General features: G+C 38.2%; 1 protein-coding gene across 1 annotated transcript in view; it reads right to left on the reverse strand.

Annotated features, from left to right (window-relative positions):
- LOC146481177 (synaptosomal-associated protein 25-like) overlaps positions 1 to 24,119 on the reverse strand; it is a 30,732-nt gene extending 6,613 nt beyond the window's left edge. The window contains exons 1-5 of the mRNA XM_085108870.1: positions 23,980 to 24,119; positions 16,930 to 17,012; positions 12,701 to 12,742; positions 9,164 to 9,330; positions 5,343 to 5,422 (exon numbers count right to left, since the gene is read on the reverse strand). Of these exons, the coding sequence (XP_084964996.1) occupies positions 5,343 to 5,422; positions 9,164 to 9,330; positions 12,701 to 12,742; positions 16,930 to 17,001 (361 nt within the window). The 5' untranslated portion in view covers positions 17,002 to 17,012; positions 23,980 to 24,119. The remainder of the gene's footprint in view (positions 1 to 5,342; positions 5,423 to 9,163; positions 9,331 to 12,700; positions 12,743 to 16,929; positions 17,013 to 23,979) is intronic.
- Between the last annotated feature and the right edge of the window lie 1,059 nt (positions 24,120 to 25,178).

Raw genomic sequence — 25,178 nt, forward strand, 5'->3', positions numbered from 1 at the left:
ATTAGTGCACGCACCAGTTTAAAACCCTAAGGCAACACCTTAAAAGTAAATCACAAAAGATTTCTTCCATTTTTTTACCTAATTTCAAGTCCAATAATTATTATCATAATTTGTCAAAATCATGTCTTCTGTAAGGGTTTTTCATCATTTTAGCATTTGTGAAACAACTCTGATATCATAGTGGCTACCACAGCAACACTTAAGCTCCACACAGAAGAGCTAAATTTCAGTTTTTGCAAATTAACTTTAGTGAGTAACTACCCTGGCATTATGATGAAAAGCTATCCACAAGATCTTATGTTCTGTCAAAAAGGTGTTTCTCTGATTCACAGAAAAAGTATACTATGTATCCCAGTAGACCGCGGCAACCCCAAGTTTTTTTAGGCCGTCTGCTGCAGTTAAATTTGATCACGGGATCACTGTTTGCGATCACCTTTTGGTGTACCTAGTGATCAAGATTGAAGGCAGGACGATTTTTCTGTTTTGGATAGTATCAATATTATAATCGAAGATTACCTTACTTCCTTTAGAATGTCTGTGGCGGTATACCAACTCAAAATTAAATGCGAAGATCGCAATGTTATTGCCTATCTTTTTTTCACCACAGAAGAAGTCGTTCAAACGAACTTTCACTCGCTGTTAGCCAAAGTGCGCCAAGTTTGTCCAAGTCGTTTTGGAAGTTTGACGGCTAACGATTTCAAGGTGGAGTAGATGACGAAAAAACATTGGTGGAACTCCGCCATGACAATATGAGTATAAGAGAATTGTTCAGATGTTCAACACCTGTGGGAAATGAGGATTTCAAGCGGATTTCACTAAGAGTATTTCAGTCACATTCTCCAATGATTGACAATGCTGCTAATTTAAATTGAGCCAAGCAGGATGCAGAAAGCCGAACACTGCTTGGCGAGCAAAGTCCTTCAAGCTTGCCATCCAAGCATGCAATGATTCGAAAATTTGTTGGGAGTGTAGCTGAAGCAAGACCGAGTGCGAGTCGATGTCTCTCTGAGAAATTTCCAACTGACCTTGTAGATGGGTTTACCTAAAATCCGGAATCCGGAATACAAAAACAAAAATGAAAATTCATCGACATGAAAATTTCAACGAAGGTGAAAGTCACTTGGGAAACAGTTTTTATAGCTCTTGAAAAATTATATTATAAGTCAGGAGCCCAGCGAAATTTTCAAACGTTTGCCTAAAATTTCAATTGCTGCAGTTTAGGTATGGTGTTGGTATTCTAAGGCAGTCCCTTTAAAGCGTAAAACTTTAAAACACACCAGAACGACACCTATCTATAAATCCGTAAATCAGGAAAGACTCTTTTCTTTCTCTGTTTCTTTTTCTGTGTAACTTGCCATGGGAATTTGGCTTGTGAGTAGGGGATTTTCGTTCTTTCGGAAGAGCTAGGGGCGAGAGATGTGTACGATTGATGGTATTTTGACAGGTAGAGTAGGGAAATTAACGCATTCACGATGGAAATATATCTTTACACGTGTCATAACATTGTGACTAACGTATATTACAACACAACAATTTTTTTGGGCATAAGGGTCGGAATGGGGCATAAAATATTTAGCCTTATTACCTCTAACTCAAAATTAATAGATCTACGGCTTCCAAGGTATCAGGAATTAGAGGATATAAAATAATTTTTTATCTACCTCCTGCTATTGAGATTACTAAATTATGGGAAATCGTTCACAGGCTCCTAAAGTTCTTACTGTATTTCAAAAAAGGCCATCGACATAAAGCGTTTTCTCTGTACCGGCAGCTCGACACTCTTTATTAAAAAGGTGGATAAATGAATACATGCATACGTGACTGAATGTACGAATGTATGCCGGCAGGCATGACAGAACCAGGAGCGACTGAGTGAGTGAGCGAAGGAACGAATGAATGAATGAACGAACGAACGGACGCATGAGTTAATAAATGAATATATAACTTTGCTCGCTGTCTATCTGAGGGTCGGTGCCAATTCGAAGCTGTTTTTAGATGAAATCGAAGCCACCCCCCATACCGACTTGTTTCAAGACTTTTTATATTATTATGCAGACAGTGAGTCTTGCGAAGAGTTGATGAGTGATAAACGCAACACTGACTCTTTTCTCTAGTTACCTTTAACTTTCATTGCCTCTCTACGTGCTATGGCAGGAGGAAACGTGACAAGTAGAAAGAGGTGTGGGGGTATTTAAGAGTACGTTTGAAGATTGGGAACCTATATTCCAAACCAGTGACTCAACTGCCTCAGCAATTGAAATCTAAGGCAAACTTTTGAAAATTTCACTGGGCTCCTGACAGTTATTATAATTTTTCAAAAGCTGTAAAAACTGTTTCCCAAGTGACTTTAACCTTCGTTGCAATTTTCATGTTGACGAATTGTAATTTTTTTATTCCGCATTCCGGATTCCTGGTTTTAGGTAAACCCTTGTAGATAGCTTCCTTGATTACCATCTGCCTCCGTGGAGCACTTCAACATTCAAGAGTCCTCAACAGTGTTTTTTGTTATTGTTTGTCGCAGTTATTGTTTGTTTTGTTTTGTTTGTTTACCTCTAGAATCTCTCGTTTAGTGACATATGTCAGATAATTAAAAAGAGAAGTAACACCTCTCTCGTTTGAATTATTAAACAGAAATGTTTTGCACACATCTAGCTTAATTTTCATTTTCGCGGCACTGGTTTATTTTGAGAGATAAACTAACAACCGAGTTGGGAACCAAGTTAGGAACCGAGTTGGGAACCGAGTTAGGAACCGAGTAAGGAGTTGGCAAGCGAGTTAAACAAACTTTGGGCGATTTGGTTATTGATTTGAGACAAATTATTGGCTGTTTTTTGTAGTTGTTGTTGTTGTTTTTCAAAGTAAATCGTCTTTGTATTAGCCTAGCATCAGTTTCGATCAGCACTTTACCTCTAAACTAGGGGTTTCGCCTGGTTAGAAATAGAATGCCCTATTTGAAGTTGAACCAAGAATTTTGAAGTCAGCCAGGTTATAGTCGGGATGACCACTCATTGCTCAACAACTTTCTTGTAATAACTTTGTTTTAATCGATCTAACAATGAATCAATGAAGCAGTTTACAACGAAACTTAAACCATGTTTTTCTAAGACTAAAGTTCAAATGTGAACGAGAGGGGCACGAGAAAGAGCAGAAAAGATATTGTGAGCCCCGAAAAGAAAAGGACCACTACCCAGCCTATGTGTAGCCTCTGTTGGCGTTTTCATCCACTCCCGCTCCCCTCTCCTCTCATTTGTTCCTTTTCGCACCCCATTAGGTTTCGCGCGCACCACGCTGTTGCGGAAAGAAAGGTTTGCTGAATTCAAAGGAAACAAGCAAGTCATTAAGTGATTTAAGGCTATTATGTACTTGAAACCTGGATCGTGGCAAATCCCGGACATAGAAATTTAAGTCATGCAATGGTCTCAATTACCGCAGGTTTTCACAGGCTCATGAAAGATCAAGTGGTCAAATACATAGTTGCTTATCGCCACCTTTAAAAGAGCCGCTATCAAAAGAAGTATTGCCAAAACGAGCAATTCGAACGCGATTTGGATGATTTTTGGCCGAGATATTGTGGAGCGAAGGTCTTTGATTTTAGCCGTGAATAATTTATTGTATTTTATCGTGTTTTGGACCCCAAGAAAACGCAACAGCTACAAACTCTTGACAGAGATCCTGTGGTGTGCCTTTAAAAGCTTGACTTCGATAGATTGAAAATCGCAGTGAACAAATATGAAGGCGAGATACGAGCCCGAGGCGTTCCTGGACAGTTGGTTATGCTGTTTTCAGCCTTCCGCCATACTGTCCTGTCAGCGATGACTGAATAACTCGAATCCATTTTTATCTCCAAAATGTACACCATGAATCGGTTTCGATCTACCTGAAAATTGCTGTTTCTGAACCATAACGGTGACTTTCAGGAATGAACCTGGTAAAATCAAACAATCGCATGGAAGTGCGGCCAGCTGAGGTGAAAGACGGCACTTTAAGGAATTTACCACATAAAATAGAAGGTTTAGTGAGCTACAGGAGAGCTAAAATCACGTACAGTCTAAAAATGTATGGTGTTTACGTTCTGGTGTAGATATAATATTCATACAGTGGGAATATGGACACTTTCTACTGATGGATTCCGACCTGGCAACTGTTACAGGTACACAGGAAGTTTTTCTCTCCCCAGATGAAAGAAAAAGCAATCGGTACATATATATCTATTATTGATATATGGGTTCCTAACTCGGTTCCCAACTCGGTTCCTAACTCGGTTCCTAACTCAGTTCCTAACTCGGTTCCCAACTCGGTTCCTAACTCGGTTCCCAACTCGGTTCCTGACTCGAAAGATAGGTATCCTCGTATTTTGATGGCAAAACAACTAGTAAAAAGGTTTCATTCATACTTCCATTATAAGGTTTTCAGAATTAATACAGTACACGACCTTCCGGTATATGCATTTTTTTTATCTGTGGCTGTAACGTTTTCTACAGACGGGAAAGTTTTAATTTAAATAATTTTTCGCTGGCGGCAGGTCAAAGTAGGTATTTTTAGCTCTTGTCGTGAGAGCAATTTGGCGCGCGAGCTTCTGCCCTTGGAAGACTATCATTTTCTGCGCCGCTTTTTTCAAAAGCTGATTGCGTGGTACACTAAAACATGATCACAAGGTACACTCTGTAGCACTCACGGATGGCAAAAATAGTGATCCCGTGATCAAATTTGAACTGCAGCGGACGGCCAAAAAAAATGCGGGGTTGCCGCGGTCTACTGGGATGCATACACTTGATACCAACTTTGAATCCTGTAGGGCACCATTCCACGAATTGAACAGTGTGTTTACTCTTTATGGCGATATGTAGTACTTGATAGCTTTTAGTATGCATGCAAAAATGTTTCCTGCAGGTTTTGTTTCCAGTTGAGGTTATCTTAGGAGGGGCATTTTTACTTCCAGTGTGTAGCACAAGCAACCCATGCAACTGTAAAATGCATTCATTCAGCTCACACATGCATTCTAGCTGTGACGTATGTAACTTACAGTATGGGTGTCCAGTTAAAAGGTAAAAAAATAAACAAAGAACAACACTTCTTCCATAGAAACCAACTGTCTGTATGCCAAGTTACCCCCACCCCCACTCACAAAAATAGTAATTTTGAGACCAAATAATTAGTAATACACTTTTCCACCAACCATTCAATTGAAAGGACAAGTTGTAGTCCAGGGTTATTTGGAAATAATCCTGGTTCCTTACAATCTACCACAAAATTACTTAAGATACAGTATCATGAGTAAAGACATAAAAGCATTCCTGAAAATTAAAAAAACAACAACAATACCTGTATGCATGATTACTCACCAGGCTGAGTGGCAACAACTCCATCATCATTACTTTTAAATGCTTTCTTGTAGTTTTCAGTTTTTTCAAAATTTTTTCGCCTGAAATTTAAGTTCATGGATAAATACTTCATCAAGCTTATGACTGAAAATGAATATCAAACCATCAACAACAGTGTTGAGACAGTGTTAAATTTCCATGTACTGCACATCTCTGTTAATCCGGTCCCAACTATCTGATCCTCATCAAGTGTGCAAAAAAGGCTTTTGAATTTACAGCCGACCAAACCAAGATATCCTAAATAAATCAACTTTCACCGAGAACCATTAAATTTGAATACAAACTTGTTCAACCAATTAACACCACTTTAAAGTACTACTATGATCAAATTTTTACCTCTCGGATTTTAAAGTTTATCACATAGAATTCTAGGAAAGATTAAAAACGCTGTTTACCGTTTCTAAATATCTGCATTGGTTCCGGAGATATTTATACGCTTGCTGGATCATGCAGATGAGGCAACATTGGCAAATATCAAAAATAGAACGCCAAAGGTGGCTAGCAAAGCCTTAAGTATCAGGGAAGACTGGAACCCAGTATGTTGCCATGGTAAGAAAACTGATAAGCTCATATTATGAAGCACACCTGGAACAATGTAACTGCAAAGAATCAAGCATTTCTGATACAAATTGGCTGAGACATCTTTTTTCATAATATTTGATAAAAATTCGGTTGAGTTTATGACGTCATCACTTGGCTAATTTGCATATTTTAAAAACTTCAATATCTCCGGAACAAAAAGAGATATATGAAAATAATAAACAGCATTCTTCTCCACGTACAGACTACTTGTTTATGTTTTAAAATGGCTCAGATTAGAAAGACGCGAATTTCGTCATAGTAGCACTTTAATGCCTCCCTCCTTTCTTCAGGCAAAGTGCCAGGTATCTGAAAGGACCCTGATATCACGCCTGTCCATAAGTGTACAGGTTGGGTGGGGGTGGGAAGGGGAGGAGAGTAAGCTACAGCAGTAAGCTTCAGCAACCATCTACCCCCATCCCCCCAGCACCCAGTCATCAAAGATATTATTTTGTTCAGGCAAAACTGGTCTCACTGGTATTCGGGTACCAAATTCTCTGTAACATGATTAGCTGTAATTGTAGAGAGGAGAAGGAAAACAACCCTATGCTATACGAAAAATGATCATACAATCAATTATTTGCTAATTAAGTGTGCATTCGATTGACCCTATTCCGGAATAGGAATACATACAATAATGACAAGAAATCCCTCATATGAGGTTTTTGGAATCTCTGAAATACAAAATTGCTCTTAAAATAATCATGTATATCAGCAAAAGTTTGCAGAAATGTCTTCCCAAACCTACCTAAAAAAGAAATCTAACAGCTATTCCGCTTATTCTTATTCTGGAATACAGTCAATTGAACATGACCTAAAATAGCCTACAGGAATGATTCATAATTTTCAATTTAACCAACAAGAAAAAAACACTCTACATGGAGTGATACTAAGTTAAGGCTTTACTATCTCGCAATATGTGGGCAACTTGTATTTTTAAAGGGCTGAGGTCAACTGTCCTACATAGCATTTAATAGTTACTGCTGTTCATGCGTTAGCGTGCATTCATGAAGATATGAAGCACACAGGACGTTTGGAAAGCACAAGGCTTAGCCGGTAGCAACTCTACTTTCTTGAGTGCTCTCTGAAATACAGGGGAAAAACGACATTTGTCATACGAATGCTTTTTATAATCCCCGGGCCTTAATCCTTATGTTTTCACCTTTCGTTTAGAGACAGAAACCATTTGTATGTGACGCCGGGTCAATGACGGATCGCAATTTTCGGTATGATCTAGACCCGGGGGAGGTACTCTTTTATGTGACCTTAACGGGGATGTGCGGCCCGATAGGGTATGGTTTTCAGGGTGTTTTGTCTTGAACGGGGTATCTATTTCATCACTTCATGTCTTAAACAGGGCATCCCTACATGACCTAATGTCTTAAACAGATTGTGATTGCCAATGCATTAAGAAACTAGTGTATTCTTATTTCATTCTAGTCTTAAACAGGGTGTGATTTTGAATTAAATGTCTTAGAAAGGGCCTGAAAATTTTGAATTCTGTCTTAAACGGGATAGGGAAATCGGAGAATTGTGTCTTAAACGGGGTCAGGGTTTGAACGCCCGGGCCGCACCTCCCTACCCAAGCATCTGTTGAGTACCCTCCCCCCGGGATCTAGAGTAACGTTACGCATCACGCGTACGTTTATATCCTTGTACGTTTTTCAATGTTTCGCTGTTTATATTTTTAAATGAAATTCAGGGGAAAGCATTTGTTATTCACCTTTCATTTGAAGACAGAAACCGTTTCTACATTGATTGTTTTTCTATAGTAAACATGAGACATCTTTATTTATCTTCATGTATCTTGGCCCACGAGGTCATAGACTGATTCAGTTGCCAAATTTTCAGTTGAACAAAACTAACCTTGAGGCACTCAGGTTAGCCTAAATAGCACTTAGGTTAGCTTAAATAGCTTCCCGGTTGGCTTAACGGTTAGCAGTTTATGTTGGGGTTGTTCGTGCCTCGCATGTTTTATTCATGTCTCGCGCGCACATCTGGCTCGCATATTGTAAACACTCCTCACGGCCCGAAAACAAAGAATGCGACCGAGAATTTGATAACACGACAGAAAACGTAAGTCGTACCAGCCGAGTACCAAAACCAGCCGAGACCGAGAACAATAACTCGTGGCCCGAAGTCTTATCTCTCGGCCCATCGCGACCCCAAAAAGGAAAAAGAATTTGATAATGCTACCGAAACCTTAACTCGGTCCGCCTTACGGCCCGAGTAACAAATAAAAATTCTTAACATTTGTACTGTGGCTCGCATGACTTGCATGACTCACGTGACTCGCATGGCTCGCACGTGGCTAGCTGGCTCGCAGATTTGGCAGACCCATTTGTTTGCTGGTGTTATCAGTGTGCACAATGGGAATATGAAGCACACAATTTACATGTACTAGCTATATTATAATTTAGGTGGTCTTTTATGCTCGCTCAGGCGTACTTCATTTTATGCATGCAACCTATATTATTAATATATTCCTTAAAACACAGTCCCATACTTAAGTCAAATTCCACAAATTTTCCCTTGAAACATGTTCCACTTCTACATGTATGTGTATTCATTCAGAAAGGGATTACCAAGTGCGCTTTTGCAATGACCTTTTTCTCGAAAATGATGACATTGTACTGGTATTTCATTTATTATTTTACCATAATGATTGTAGCTATATCATCAACATTGCTACCGGTAGGCACCTTTAAAAATGATACCTGGGTTGAATTTCCTCGGTATAATTATTTATTATTATTATTATCATTATCATTATCATTATCATTATCATTATCATTATCATTATCATTATCATTATCATTATCATTATCATTATCATTATCATTATTAGTATTAGTATGACTCAAATACAAAAAAATTAGGGATCTGTTGGCCACTACTGCGGCAAACTGGAGCAAAAATGGCCTAAAATTTAAGATACAGTTCAAGTAGAGTCATGTTCTCAGTGTGGCAATTTTTCTTATCTTTAAAATTCAGAGATATGATGATTAAGAACTCAAGAGTAACATGTATTCCACACTTGCAAACCAAAATTAAAAAACCCCTTGATTTCACAAAACCTGGAAAGTGTTTTTTACCTTCTCCATGGACAGACACACAGTCCAAGAACTCAAGAGTTATTCCACTCTTGCAAGACAAAATTCAAAAACCCCTTGATTTCACTAAATCTGGAAAGTGTGTTTTACCTTCTCCATGGACAGACACACAGTCCACAACACTTTTCAAGCCCTGTCAGGTTTTTTTCTGCCTCCTTCATGTCAACATTGATCTGATCCAAGTTTTCCTCTACTCTGTCAAGCTGTTCTCCTTGTTCATCCAGTGCCACCAATGTTTTGATCCCCACCTCTTGGCTCTAAAATTGCCAGATGTAGAATATGATGGAGTACCCTTCCTCCTCATTACAGCAAACTCTTTTATCATCTACAGCACTAACTAAACATACATCATTCTTGAATTATTTATACCTTCTATTGCCTTAGTAGGAAATGGATCTGAAAATCCCTGTTAACCCAACAACCTACATATGCATGTATATTTACATGTATAGGACCCGTACTGGTAGTTTTTAATAAAAAGTTTGATTGATGAGCATTTTCACCTGAATAAAAAGCAAACACATCTGAAGACTTACTATTGGCTGGATTGATCTGTATTAACACTAATGAGATCTTGAGATCAAGCCCACAAGAAAAGCAATACATGTACTACAATGTACGGTTCTGACCTCTCCTCTGACTGGAATGAATGCAACCTCAATGAATGAAACCTAACAAATTGACTAGTTTAATCAGAAAAGCTGAGAAAGATTACTTTCATGATAAATTGAAGTTGCATTGTTCTGATCACAAGGCATTTTTGAATGTTATGCGTCTGGTACTGTCCTCTGATAAAGCCAATTCTGGAAATATTGGTAAGCTGATTGTGGACAGATCCTTAGTCAGCGATCAGCAAGATATCGTGAATTCCTTAAACAATTTAATTATTTATGTCTGCAGCCTCCAACGTCGACCTCCTGTTTACTCTGCTGGACTATCAAACACATTTGCTGTGAACAGATATGGTCTTAAACCTTCCACTCTGTATGTGGCTTCAGTAGAAACAGCTCTGCTTCAAATGCAATCGGTGCTGATGGTATCCTGGCAATTAGATTGCCCAATAGCATGGAAAACAGCTAAGGTTTCTCCATGGTATAATGGGGATTCAAGTTGGATTGTGACAAGTACAAGCTGATTTTGGTATTGCCCTGTGTATCGGAAGTGTATGATTCTTTGCTCGATGTAGATCTTCAAGATTTTGAATCTGACATCGGCCTCATTGCAATTAGCCAACACCAGTTTGCTTATTACATGTATAAATAAGAAGAATAATTCTTCAACCGCTGCTCTGCTTAAGGCCATCAATTCATGGAAAATGGCCTTAGACAATAAAGAAAAAGTGTCTGTGCTTTCCTCGATCTTCGTGAAGCCTTTGACCTTATCAAGCACAATTCCATCATCAGAAAACTTGCTAGCCTGCGAGCAAGCTCTCAAGGAAGAGGAGGGGCAGGAAGGGGAGAAGGAGCAAGAGCTTGCAACGCTGTCTCAGGAATTTGAATCTCCAATACTCCCTGCAGCTCCTTAATTGCTGTCCTAGCTGTCAGAATTTGGCCAATCGGCACAAACCGGAAACAAGCAAGCGTAAACAAATGCGTGAAAGGTACAATGTTATGAGATACATTTCGAAAGATGGGAATCCTTGCTGACAAAAACTCTAGTTTCTGTGATCAAGTATGCCTACCGTGTGCCACAAAAAGCAGAAAAATTAGTGAAGGGTTTAACTTCATTGTGAGCATGTGCACTAAAAGCTGATTGACCAAAAGGTTGAGGTTGCAAATGTTGTCCCAAGAGTCAAGCGAACCTTGCTGACTTCAGTGTCAACGCCAAAAATGTACTGGACAGAAAAAAATGTGGAAAAGTGGACACAGTCCAGCCAGGGAAAAAAGAAGCAGTGCACGGAAATCGGTATGATCTCAATTTTGCAGCCAGATCTCCGAGAACGAGGACGCAATTCTCATTATTGACAATAATATTAATATAATAATAATTATGGTTTTATTGGAACAGTCGACCTGTGTGACATTTGCAAGCAAGCCAGACGAAAAAGAATGCTTCTAAAAAGCATTGCCCTAAAAAACTGGTAGGTTTTGCTAACGCCATACTGAAAGGACTCAGAATTGAGGCAATATATTCTGAAAGCTTTAATTTGTGGCATAAGCTGAAATATGTCCATTTTTTTTCCGGTTGAGCCAAACAAAAGAAGAAAAAAAAGAATTCCCGACCCAAACTTAGACACGGCCTGCCCTGCGGGCATTCCGTGTAATTACATCGCAGCCCATAGGCTGAATTACGTAATGATTACATACTAATATTTGCAATAAAAATTTTACAATAATGATTAAAATAATGTATCATACAAATGCTAACTATGTCTAAAAGGAATCTAGTTAATAATAATCAATTTAATAATATCTTAATCACGTTTCTAAAAAATTGATTCTAAAATCGATTTGTTTGGCAGGCCATTGCGAGAATAAACAAGTTCTTTGCCCCATTGGTGCGTTTGGTATATCGTAAGGGCAATAGTTTCTTAAGTTATAGCAAGGAAATCGGTAGGATCTCAATTTTGCACTTTGGATTGTTGTATAATGGCGGAAGTAATGGGCAAACAACCAACGTTGTTTGATGTTGATTCCTTTGAATTGCTGCGCGCGGTGACAGCAAAAGGTTGAAATATCAAATTTGTGCCAAATCCTGTAGGTAAAACTGCAGGAACATCACAACCTTGAAGTAAAGCATTGGCAGCTTGACGTTGTCCGGGTCTGAATTCCACAGAAAACCTGTAAGTTATTTCAAGAAATTCTCGCAAGCTTCACAAATGGAAATTTTGCTTTCCACCATTTTGTATTGTCAATACGATGCACGTGAAGAGTAATGACATAAGCACCAAATTCAATATCCACCAATCAGCATTTTGCATCGACTTTTTCTTTGCAGATATTCAAATTCCTGAGACATCGGTGCAAGCTCTCCTTCTTCCCTCCCAACGCAACAGATATAAAATTACCCAAATGACCAATTTCTCTTTCAAAACCACGACAATTCTCCTTTTACTAGTTAGCCAAACCTTCTTGGTCAACTAGAGCTTCTTGTCTTTTTTGCTAAAAAGTTCCTATATACTTCCAAAATCAAAGATGTCAAACCTACCCTTTCTTTTTCATAACTGACTTAAAAAGGCAAATTTAATTATTGAAAGCTGAGAAGTCAATGTAAATTAATATTTGTGTAATCTATCTCAGCCTAATAATCCTCTCTGTCCTTAGTCTTTTTATTTTCTCGTCTCTATTGTTTGTCTTTGTTGTCTTTACTATTGTAAGTTACAGTGTTCAGTGATTCTTTGTTTTAAGCTTGATTTTGTATGTATTTGTATCTTGTATTATGTCTGTGTTTTATAAAGTTATTATTTTAAAAAAATATATCATTATATTTTACTCCACTGTAAAAACAACTCCTGCCAAGCAATATCTCACATTTTGATGGACAATTGATGAAAAAATTACCGGAGCTCTACTCAGGAGCTTTCATTTGGTTATTACTCTTTCAAAGTAAAGAACTTGAGTTTGATCCCAATTACTTTTTCCCTTAATGCCAAACTTAAGGTTTTCCTGTACTAGTGAGTATTCTTACCTCCTCAGCCAATCGTAACATACGCCTTGTACTTTCCAGAGACTATGAAAGAAACGAATCATTACAGCTAGGTAAACAAAGAAATTGAATGATTACAAGAATGTTTGTTAGTAACTAAAGCAACAGGCCAAACTTAAATAACAGATGCAGCTGATGTCTTGACTACTATGCCATCATTTATACCATCTGCAAACATGAGATACATGAACCATAAACTGTACAGTCTAATCACAGGCCGCCCAAGTTCGCGTCACTAGAGAGCGTGTAATAATTAATTACTAGTGGGCATGATGACCTTTGAGTGCAAGCAGCCATTGAGAATTTAAACGCATTATAAGACTTTGTATAGGAAATAAAATACTGTCAATTATGAAATTTAAAAAAACCGCTAAATTTAACTTTCATTCAATAAAACGAATAAAACTGCCAAGTTCGCGGCGTCACCAGAGAGCGTGTGATAATTAATAACTAGTGAGACGATGACCTTTGAGTGCAAGGGGTATTGGGTTACGGGCAGCCGCTGAGAATTTGAACGCATTATAAAACTTTGTATGGGAAATAAAATACCGTACAGTACTTTCTCTGCCAAGTTCAACTTTATTTCATTTTCATTGTTAATTTAACAATTTCCAAAAACAGAAAGAATGAAATCTTAAAATCCAGGTGATATATAGAGGAATTGAAAATAACTTTTTTAAATAGAAGTTATTATAATTGACTACTGAAGCGTCAGAATTTCTAAAAGGCGTGAACTCCCCACCAACATTTTGGTGGCAAATTGGCTCATCTGGAATTTTTGTACCTTACTAGCATTTTTTGTTGACGTTTGAGTGTCATGCTTGTCAAAAATACTTGTTGAGATACAGTGTACAGTAAGGTACAGAGTCATCATGAAATGTTCGCAACGAGAGCTAAGCCAGGACCCCAAAAGAAGGGAAAAAGTAAATTTTGCAATAAGAAAAAGAAAACTCTTGTAGACAGAAGTTTACAAGCGATCCTGGCTCAATCAACCTTCAACTTCACAGATCGAAGACGAATTGCAACAGGCACAATGTGGTACACCACTTTCCTTTAGTCTGCCCATTGCTGACTACAATATACGCACAGAGAAACAAAACCTGGAGAACATGACTGCTTCATGTATGCCCTTCCCACAAATTTCAATAGATCGTCCTGTCAGAAGTCTGTAGTATAACAGTGATGTGTGGTTCCAGAAAATACCCCCTAATGACGTAGGGAATTTCACATAGGACCCTCCCCCACCCCACCCCCATTTCCCCACTTGCATGGTATTCAGTACCCAGCAACCAGAAGTGAAATTTGACACTTTCATATACCTCAAATGCAGGGAAGAGAAATTGATATGAAATATGAGAACAACATTGGATTAATGTTTTTCTGGAACAAAGGTTTGTATCCCCTCAATGAAGGTTTCCCACTTTACTAATAAGATTAGGCCATACTGGCCCTAGCACATCAATGAATGATTTTCCAGTAATCAGATACCTATGTTATGCGCACAGGATTCTGGGATCGCCAGGGGGCAAACATTGCTTGTCGCTAGAAAGAAATGTATGGCATGAAGTTGTTTCTTCGTCAAAAGCAGTGAATTCCGGCAAAAAGTAACGCATTTTCGCCGTGATTTTGTGAGAAGAGGAGGTGACTAATGTTGGTGCGTGGAAATTGTAAAATTTTGTGTTATAACTGGGATGAAATCTATCGATAAATGCGAAATGTTGATTGTGCAATCTACTGAATCTACATCAAGTAATGGTGACCAATAGTCTCGAAATAATACAAACGTAGGTATTCATTTGAGGGGATTGACTCAATAAAGCCTTTTCAGTTGTAATTGTACGTGTGCCGATATTAACAGTCCATATTAACAACCTATGCCAGGCGGTGATCACTGTGCTGTATGAGGTGTATAAATATAGGGTTGACAAGCCTTCGCGCTCACGTGCGTGTTTTAGTTTTGCCCTCACGGGTATATCTTTTTGAGAACACCCTCTTATTTATGAAAAGAGCGGTGTCCCCCGTAAATTTTCTTTAAGAGCTTGATTTTCTTCTTATTAAATGCTATTTATGGTTTGGAGGATTTGCGTGATGGTCACTGTCGCATGTTTTGTATTTTGATCTCAAAGGTCATTTCTGGGTTATGCGTATCGTTTATTAGAACTCTTGTTGTTTCTTATGTACTTTGTGGCATTTGGTTCAGGTTTGGTATGGCCCATTTCAGTGCATCCGGTGACAGTATAGCCTCTCTTTTTATCACTGTAAGGATAGGATTTGAACGGTGTACATGTATCTTGCGGCTTTTGTGTTGCTGAGCCCGGCTATTTGCTTTTGTCGCTAGATGTCGTGTTTCTTATCACGGCTATCTGTCTTTTGATCCTTTCTTTATCATTGTAGCTTGTTTGAAAGCTATGCAATGCGTTAAATTGAGGTCCTCTTTAGTCCGTTTGTGTTTTTGTTAATATCGCTTCGCCGATCTGCTCTCTAGTGAGGTTTGTGTAGTGGGAGCTTTTATTAGTTATTATTTTTCTCCTGTGTTTTGATTACGCCACAGAATGATTAGACAATTATCGACACACATAATTACAACTTAAAAGGCTTCATTGAGTCAATCCCCTGAAATTTACACCTAAGCTGCCTAAGTTTGTACTTTTTCAATACAATAACTTGATGTAGATTCAGTAGATTTCACAATCAACCTTACGCAAGAGTGTTTATCGATAGATTTTATCGCATCAACCACACAAAAACTAACAATTTCCACGCACAAACATTAGTCACCTCCGCTTCTCACAAAATCACGGCAAAAATGCGTTACTCTTTGTTAAAAACCACTGCTTTTGACAAAGAAACAACTTAACGCCATACATTTCTTTCTAGCGACTAGCAATGTTTGCCCCCTGGCGATCCCAAAATCCTTTGCGCATACATGGGTCTCTGATTACTGGAAAATCATTCATTGACAATATTTATTTTAAAACAAAGATGCATTTTTAATCTTGGGCATTATTCTATTCTATTTTATTGAACTTTGAACTTTTAGACTTTTGGATTTTTAAGACTCTTTATTAATGTGTCAAGTAGTTTAATGATATTTCACGATTTTAAAATTATAAATTACTTAGTTCAGGACCTTCGAAAACCACCACAGTGAGAGGAGCCTCCTGACTAAAATATAATTACAGGCGAACCTCCCTTTGTGACCACCTCTCATAAGCAACCACTTTTAGAGATGATTGTTTAAATTGTCAATTGTTTTTAACCTCCCGTAGGCAACCACGTCACTTGACACACAATCTGTTGTATCTCTCGAAAAAAGTGTCGCTGTAAGATATTGGCCACATCATTACAGCTCACACCATAAATCTCACAGTCGGAGCTACCGGAAGTGTCTCCCAATGTAGCTTAGCATTGAAACAATTGGTAAAATACACATGCACTATACTGTACACTGAAATAAACTTTAGTCAGATTGAATCCCTTGTAGGAGAGTCAAGCGTGTTGAGCTGTCGTGCAGTGTGTAATGATGTAATACTTAATGTCAGTGCACGTTATAAGCTTTATTACTAAACTGACACGCGCGGCCTCTGAGAGAATAAAGTGCTGCAGCAGTTTATCATCAGCTCCAACCTTACCAACGCACAAGTGTGGGATTGTTTTGAAACCTACAGGCCTGCTGGTGTTTTTAATACTTGTAACCATGTACATCACAGGTTTTATAACAGAGTTGTTAACTTTTTGCTTATGTTCCATTTCCTGAAAAATTTAGACAGTGCCACCTGGAGTAATAAAAGAGTCATGTTTCTTTCACAAATTGTCTCAATTGCTGTATTAAGTAATTTGTGAGATGCAAACAATAATCACCATAGACCCTTAGCTTTTTTGCCTAGAATAATTTTGGACCAGTCTTAATATAATTGTGGCTAAGAAAAGTTATTACTATGGGCTTCGATACGCACTGGCAAAAGGGTTAGGTCTCCGCAATTACCATATGTAAATTACCCAAAGATTACACCTCCTGTGGTCTGACCTCTGGTAAGCGACCACCTCCCGTAAGCGGCCACATATCCTTGACATTATGGGTGGTTGCTTACGGGAGGTTCAACTGTACTGTATTATTATTAGCATGAATAACACTATAAAACTAAAACACACAATAAAATTGAAATTACAGTCTAGTCACTAACAGTTGCATCAGTACAGTATCTAGTTACCTGATCAGTCAGCTCATCGCCTCTCATCTGCATTCTTGCAATCTCAGACCTCATGCGATCTTCATCAGACATGGCCAAGAGTCCTGAACAACACAATCACATTATTTTTGAAGTTCTTATAATAAGTTCTTTTACCTTAACCATGACTTCTGCTTAGTTCATTGTAATGTCAGTTAATATCACCAGCAAAACAATGTATGGACTTCTTCATTTTGCAATAAAACTACATAATTATACTACTGAAACTCTCAAGTCTAAACCAGTGACTTACAGGTGTAAAGGTCCATTTACTGTACCTATCTTTTGAGGCCATTGCTGGGGAAATCTGTTTGCTATTTAACTAAGCACATAATTATTTCATTATATCAAACCAGTTAGTGTAAGACATAGATAAGTGCTGTTCAGCTCAAGATGTCACTGGGTCACACCCATAGTCACATGACCCAAAACAGAAAATGAAGCAAAATGCATAGTACAGGCTGGTGTAACTTGTCCTTTCTTCAATAAGTTCTTTATCATAGTATCTCATAAGCTTTTCCAAAAAACTGTAAGCCAATAAGTGTATGTTTTGCATTTCACATAAAATTTAAAAAATGTCTACTTGGATAAAAATTGTGTTATTTTGATCAGGTTTTTTTGCGCTTTTCATTTTTTCTTTTGTTTCTTGCATTTTTACAAAAAGCATCCTTGTGTTTCAAGGAGAACATCTTCTTGCTTGATTGACTTTAAAAGAGGGCAGTTAGATTTTGTTCTTGCCAAAATAGGCTCACTTCTGTTTACACTGGAAGTTTAATGGCCAGGTCACTAAACCACAAGCACAAAGCAGAACCTAATCAAACTGTGCATTCATTACTTCAGTTCTAATCCAAAGAGGTGACCAGTGTCCTTTAGCAACTTCAGTAGGAGCAAGCCGTCTGTGTCTGCCATGAGATCTGTGCTTTTCGGGGAGCTGAAATCACTCCGTAAAAACTAAAATCTTAAGCTAAGATTTAACCTTACGTTTCCCATCTTATGCAAGACCACCACCACATTAAATTGAGACAGTGATCATCTTATTTTAACACAGGAGATCTTAAATGAAGACTATCGGAGTCTCAGTTAGTATATAAGATAAAAGATCATCTTAAATATTGTCTTTAAATCGTCTTCATTTGAGAAGCGCTTATCTTAATCAACATTGAGGCATCTTACTTTAAGAAAGACCAGTCTTAATTATATTAATCTGAGTCGATGGGGTCCTTATTTTAAGACGTTTTTTGGTCTTGTGGAAATTTTAAGACGCCGAAGCAGGCTATAAGATACTGCCATCCTACGTAAGATGCAATACGCCTTAAGCTGGCGACACACCTGGTATTTTATACGATGATCGCAGCGAATTTGATCGCCAGGCCACCGATTGATGCGGACACACCTGGTGATTTTTTTTCGCCGATCGTGGCGTTGTTCATGTGATAAAACCGCCCAACCTGACTGATTGACTTTACTGGCAATTCGCAGGGATGAGCGTAAAAAAATCGCGGGAACGGGCACACTTGGTGAATTTAATCGCTGATATCTGACATGCCAGATATCAGCCATTTAATACGCCGATCTCTACTCTCACCATTTTAGTTCTCGGTAAAAAAAATAAATAAATAAAAAAAGGCTAACTTGGAAGAAATAAAAAACGCCATTTTTCGCGCAATCCTTACTCGGAAACAGCACGATTCAAACGCTTGCTACGCAGGCTACAACACAAAAGGATCCAATTTTTGGAAAGCCCTTCCTGATTGGTTCATTTAAAAAACTGCAGACCTCATAGGAAATAGGACTCCTTTTCTGATTGGTTGATTTTGATCCAAACTCTGCAGACACGGAGTCTGGAGCTTTGATCCAACACAAACTCTCACCTTGTTTAGAACAAGCTGATTTAATATACTCCTCATGATCAAGCAGCGGAAAGTGCAGAATTTACAAGAACTTCGCTTCAGCAACTTCCTAAAGCCCCGGTAACCGTGGTAACTTACACGAATTTGACAGCATGCGCAAGACAGAAGATTGAAAATGGAAATGAAGAAATTACTGTCACTTTTTATTGAAAACCAAAGATGAGTCCAACAATTCTACTGCATCACCGATCAGAGGAATGAGTGTAGTGACAATCTGCATTCCCTGCTATTAGAGGTCTCTATGATTTAAAGGACTTTAAGACCAACAAAACAGTAGTTATTGGCCGCGGCCCGGCCTCTGTTTTCCGGTGAATTTAAGGTAAGCTAATTTCGATAAGTTGTCTCATTTAAATTAGATTTGGTGTAATAAAGTACTATGGATTGAAATTCGTTGTGTTTTCGTTGCTCCATATATCATGTTCAAGCTTAATGGTATTAAACGCTCTCTGTCAGTTTTTAATGTAGTGACCGTTGCAGTTAGATTTATACCTTGCTTCGAAACTTAAATCAGTTGAGATTCTAAAGCATCTAGAATAAGATTGTTCAAATCTTGAGTTAAGATGAAAATATGACTTACCACTGACAGCAATTTGAATCTAAGAAAAAATCATCTTAATCTAAGACGCCATCATTGTATAAATAAGAAGAAAGTCGTCTTATCCTAAGATGAATCGTCTTCAAATGAGATTTACGCGCTGTCTTACCACAGCACCAGAATTAAGTGTAAAAAACGTCTTAAAGTAAGATTTTAGTTTTTACGGAGCAGTATTAGGCTTCCAGAGCAGGTCAGTTTCTACTGGAGATCAAAGTGCAGTGTGGTATATATTTTGCACGGGAGAAAAATTCTGCGAAAGCCTTTCCAATCTGCAATTCACCTTCTGTAACCGTTATAGACACCTTGCCTCAGGGACACTGACTTTGTGGTTTTTAATATGTTGCATTTCTTTCTTATCCTTTATAAAACACATAGCCTTCAGTTGGTATATTCACTTTCTAACTTGCTGGATTATGGGATGTGGCAGAAAATGGACTTTTTTTTCCCAAAAGTGTCCTTTTTCAGATCCATTTTTTCCTGTAGCTAAGCAACAATTTTCATGGTAAACATCATAGTATTTATCATAAAATTATTTATTTTTTTATTTAGAAAATTTAGTACACACATTTTATGGAATAAACCTGTTTCTTTACATCAACATGTTTTCCTCTGTGTTTCTCTATTTGCCAATTTCTGTCCATATTTATCGCTTTTCTAGCTAAAGTACTCTTACAATAATTTATATTAATTTGGTCAAAAACAGCTTTCTCATTTACTTTGTATTTACCTTTTCAACACCTTTATTATTGGCATCTGATCATAACCTTGTTGCAAGAAGTCGCATTACAAGTAAATGCACATTATTTTATTAATGAAACAAACAAAATTAATTTTGATGGAGAAAGTTTGCGACCCAAACTTGGTGTGGCACGTATTTCCCTAATTTCTTTCCAAACATAGTTCAGTAAAGGTTTGTTTTATTTATTTATTTTGAAATTCTTCCTCCTTAGGGTTTGGATCTTGGGGATCTTACACACAAGTGCAAATTGGTGTAACAGACGCCTTTTAGAGTTATGGGATATTAATATTTGCAAGAATCCTCTCACCAGGATGACCACAGTAGCCAAAGTAACAATTTATTTGTTATCATGAATCAACCTGGTTACCGGTGCATTTTTAAAATGTCACTTTCACTAGTTTGTCCCCAGTTAGTTAACCTAGGGAAGATGATTGGATTAGGTAAAAAATGACCGGGACATAAAAAATTATTTCCTGAAACAACTTTGAATTTTTTGGGAACCAAACATTACTGGGCTCTGGAAAAATTGTCCTTCTAAGAAAACAGTAGACTTCTTCGCATACTTCACCCCAAGCTACAATGTAGTTGTAAGACTACATAATCAAAACAATTTGCAAACAATCCAGGAAACTATGAAAATGCCTTTACTGGGTTCAAATCTCTCTTAGTGCAATATTAATGGTTCCCATTCTTTAGAAGTAACACTGAAGAAAGTGTGTTCCAAGTGTTACTTGTGAATTCATGAAGCTTTACAGGGCTGACATGTTTTTGGGACTTGGTTTTTGGAAATGCCACCAGCTTCATGGATCTAATCAATGAAATTACGCTTTGACAAACAGATCAGATAATTCAATGCGAAGGAAACCTGACCAGAGGTCACAGTACAGTGATTACTGGTACGTGACGCTGCAGACTTTGTCGAACTGATGCCTAAAACATCTAAAGCATTTGCTAAGAAGAATACCAGGTGCTTTATACAGATGCTTTGATCCTTACGTTTTCACCTTTGATTTGGAAAATTTGGAGACAGAAACCATTTCTACATTGATTATTTTTCAATAGTAAATGTGAGTCAGATCCCCTTATCTGTCAGTTGCCCAGCGCCCAGTGGGGTCATGATGTTATCAGAAAGTAATTTCCGGTATAATTTCTAGTAACACACATAGACCTCAAGCCATGCGGGTCTGGCCCGCATTTGAACGTTTAAACCTGCTGACCCGCCGCGACTGAGTAAAAACCCGCATTTGTGTTCAAGCTCTGAATTTTTGATAAAATTAGCCAATTCCTAAAAGAATCTTAATTTTCATGCCGTGATTCCTACACATAACAAATAAATGGCTCATAAAACATGTTGAAAACTACACGAATTGCACAAAATGGCCATTTTAGAGACCCTAATTATCAAAAATTTCTGGGGGGGGGCATGCCCCCAGACCCCCCTAGAAGCTTGCACCTACTGCCTGTGGCACTCTATATGACCAGCATTTCGGGTTCTCAAACTTGGGGTCTATGAACACAATGATAAAATATCACACATTCTTTCTGAATAAAATGTGAAACCTCTATTAAGCAGACCCCCAATTAAGCGGACACCCTCTATTAAGCGGACACTAAGCCGGGTCCCGAAATTAACGTCTTATATTTCCCTTTATCACGAACCTCTATTCAGCGGACACCTCTATTAAGCGGACGCGGACACTAAAATAAATTGTATTTGGCTAATTTCTATATTTGATATAAACCTCTATTAAGCGGACGCTGGACTGAATTGACAATAGTATAGTATTGGATTACGTCCTTGAAAATACAGTAGTCGGTTAATAAAGACAAATCAATGGGTGGTTTTCATCTCACACATCGTCACGCAAGTAAAAAAAATGAAATCCTCAACCATTTAATGGATAAAGTCAAGAAATTAATATGTTGTAGAAGAGTGATACATAAACAACGTGTGAAAGCCACGAGGCTGTGCGATATCTCATAATCGAGTTATTCGAGAAAATGTACCACGGAAAATTACAGAGTTTGGTATGGGACGCCATGTTGGTGGACACCAACATAGCCACCAACATTACTTTAAGAAATAACTAATTTGTACAAACACTGAAAGAGCCCGTGTACCGCGCGTATTATCATTACTGTTTTGCTGTTTTGTTTTTGGATTTAAAACACTAATTAAAATTGGTAATGAAAGGTATTGAACCTGAACTCTGGATAGCTTCCTTAACGAAGTGGAACTTTATCACAGCACAGAGTAGCCGTTGAATGTTAATCGTTAACAAACATTGCGCAATTTTTTACAAACCTCTATTAAGCAGACACCCTCTATTAAAGGGACACAGTCACCTTTGTGACCGCGCTGACCTGGACACTAGTTTTGTCAAGTTTGAAAAACGTCCACCTCAATCCGAAATCAAAAGTACGCGTCGAATACATCTAGAAATCCGCTTCAATCTTCCCAGCGTTTTATTGGATTTTCAATCTTTTACTGGAAACCTGTTTCTGAGTATGCTTTTGCTCATCCTATGGTATTATTTTATCATATTTGGTTAAAAACAGTAAGGATCGCATCTCCAATGGAACATGAAAAGAAGAGATGGGAAATGTGAAGGCGCCGGGCGGAAAAAATCGCCTGCGTTGACCAATATAATGAGAGAAATCAATCAAAAACATTGGAGAACAAATCTCCATTATATGTATTTGGAAAATAGCATTTTCTCAACCTGGCAAAAGGTTCATACGGAGGGAATCTTTGTAAACGATTCCAACTTTACGTCATAGCTGCTTGGTTAGGAGCTCAGACGAAGACAAGCTTCGGTACACAGCACAGGCAGCCCAAGCGCGAAATAAGAGGAATAAGTGACATGTACGCGAACGTGACTCTTGCCTTCGAGCGGTGTTGTGTAACAAAGATTCGATTTACAAAGGTTTGTATGGGAATTTTACGGGTTTAATTTAAATACCTAAAATTTAATGTCCTGTGAATAAAACTGCCTTGCCTTGTATCCGTGTTGCACTCTTTGCTGTTTCCCGGTGTTTGAGGCTGTTTTGAAGCGTTTTCAGCGAGTTAGCGAAAACCCTTCAAAACGGCCTCTGGCATAATTTCAACATTTTAGGTGTTAGGACAAAAACAAAAATTATTTCTGATTTACCGACCTGGGCTGAGTTGCTCGAAGCATGGTTAGCTCTAACCATTGGTTAAGAGGTATTAAAACCTATAGGTTGTTATGGTATTTAACCCGGGTTAGCACTAACCGTGCTTCGAGCAACTGGGCCCTGGTCATTCCCATAAATAATGAACTGTCTTTAGTGTCCCTGCTTAGTGTGTGGGCTCCTAATCCTACAGTGTAGCTGATGTACTGTTGCAAGACACATTCCAATTTTGAGTAACTTGACGTTGTCGGCCTTGCAATTGCAAGTCGAGCACCTTAAATTATTGACTATCTATAATTAATTCAGCTTGATATCCTCTGTATTATCATAACAAAATATAACACATAAATTGGGATGGACTGATCCCGAGGTTGGCAGAACGAAAACGCAGACAACGTTCTCAAAGTCAGGTATCCAGTAAAATTACGCTAAAATGTTTATCCTATCTGTAAATTTGAAAACTGAATCAGACTGAAATAAGTAACTAAACACATATTGATTGATCAGCTACAACAAAGTGATTTAAGCTTAGGTAAGTTTCTTAATTTAGCATGTTGTCCCTGCAACATTTCCCAAATTAAAGCGACTTCTGTACGTTACTGCACTCTAAAATAAATTAAAGAAAAGACTCCTACCTCTAAGAAAACAATTCCACGAAACAAAAGTACAAAAGATCGTTTTTCAAACCAGTAGGTATGACCTCGGCGCTGTAATATAGCCGCAAGTCGGCGATCAACCTTCGAGCACTTGGAACGAAAATCTTCGAGCCCGCGATTTGGTTGTGACGTACATGTATCTTTTCTCCAACGTCAACTCCGACGTCATCTCTTATATAAAACAAGATGCCCCTCTAATGGCATTACACGGAATGCTTAATGTAGCCCCAATTATTCCCCATTGTATGTTTCGTAGATATTTAAAAAATATCCTCCCTTGGCCATTGAAATAATTGTCTGAATGGTTTTATTCAGATATATTGCGTGATACTTATCGTTGTGTTACTAGGAATCATACCAGAAATAACTATGCAATAACGTCATGACCCCGCTGAACTGGTCTGGCCTCCTCTAGCTCTAATCCTTCGCGTTGATCATTCGATCTGTTTTTTAAAGCGGATTTTCTTTGCTGTGAACTCTCCCAATTTCCGCCGTTTCAACTGTCGAGTACTACCTAGAAGTTATTATTTCGATTTACTGCTTGAAAAAGGTTGGTTTTCTCTCTGAAAACGGCAGATCCGGAGTCTTAAATTCAGACATGTGGCCGCCATTAAACGGAAACAACTTTTCCAAATGATGATTTGCTTTGACGTCACACAAGTAGAGATGAGTGGGTCCCCTCCCTCGTGATATACGCGCAGATAATGGAGTTTGATTGGACCGCTTTTGTTCAAGACAATCAAAACAATAGATCCCTTCCGGGAGAGGGAAGAATTTAATCTAGTTTTAATGAATAAATCAAATGATAATTTGACGTCACACAGAAGTGATGAGTGGGTCCCCTCTCTCGTGATATGTGCCTAAAAATAGATTTTGATTGGGCCGCTTCTGTTGAAGACAATCAGAACAAAATATCCTTACTAGGGGAGGACAGAGTTTAATGCATAAATTAATGTGCACATTTGCGACACCGATGAAAAAAAAGATACCCGACCGAAACCTAGACACGTCATGCCCTGCGGGCATTCCGTGTAATAACCAGCCATTCTGTGTGTCTTCCGTGAGTGACCACAGGAAGTCCACAAAAGAAAATAAATTATCGATTTAGGTACTATGTTTTTAAAACGCCGCATTTTACATGCGCCGAATCTAATACTAATTTAAGTCGACTTGAATTT

Source organism: Pavona decussata, unplaced genomic scaffold (assembly GCF_977016875.1).
Source record: "Pavona decussata unplaced genomic scaffold, jaPavDecu1.1 SCAFFOLD_51, whole genome shotgun sequence".
In the NCBI taxonomy this organism is placed as follows: domain Eukaryota; kingdom Metazoa; phylum Cnidaria; class Anthozoa; order Scleractinia; family Agariciidae; genus Pavona; species Pavona decussata.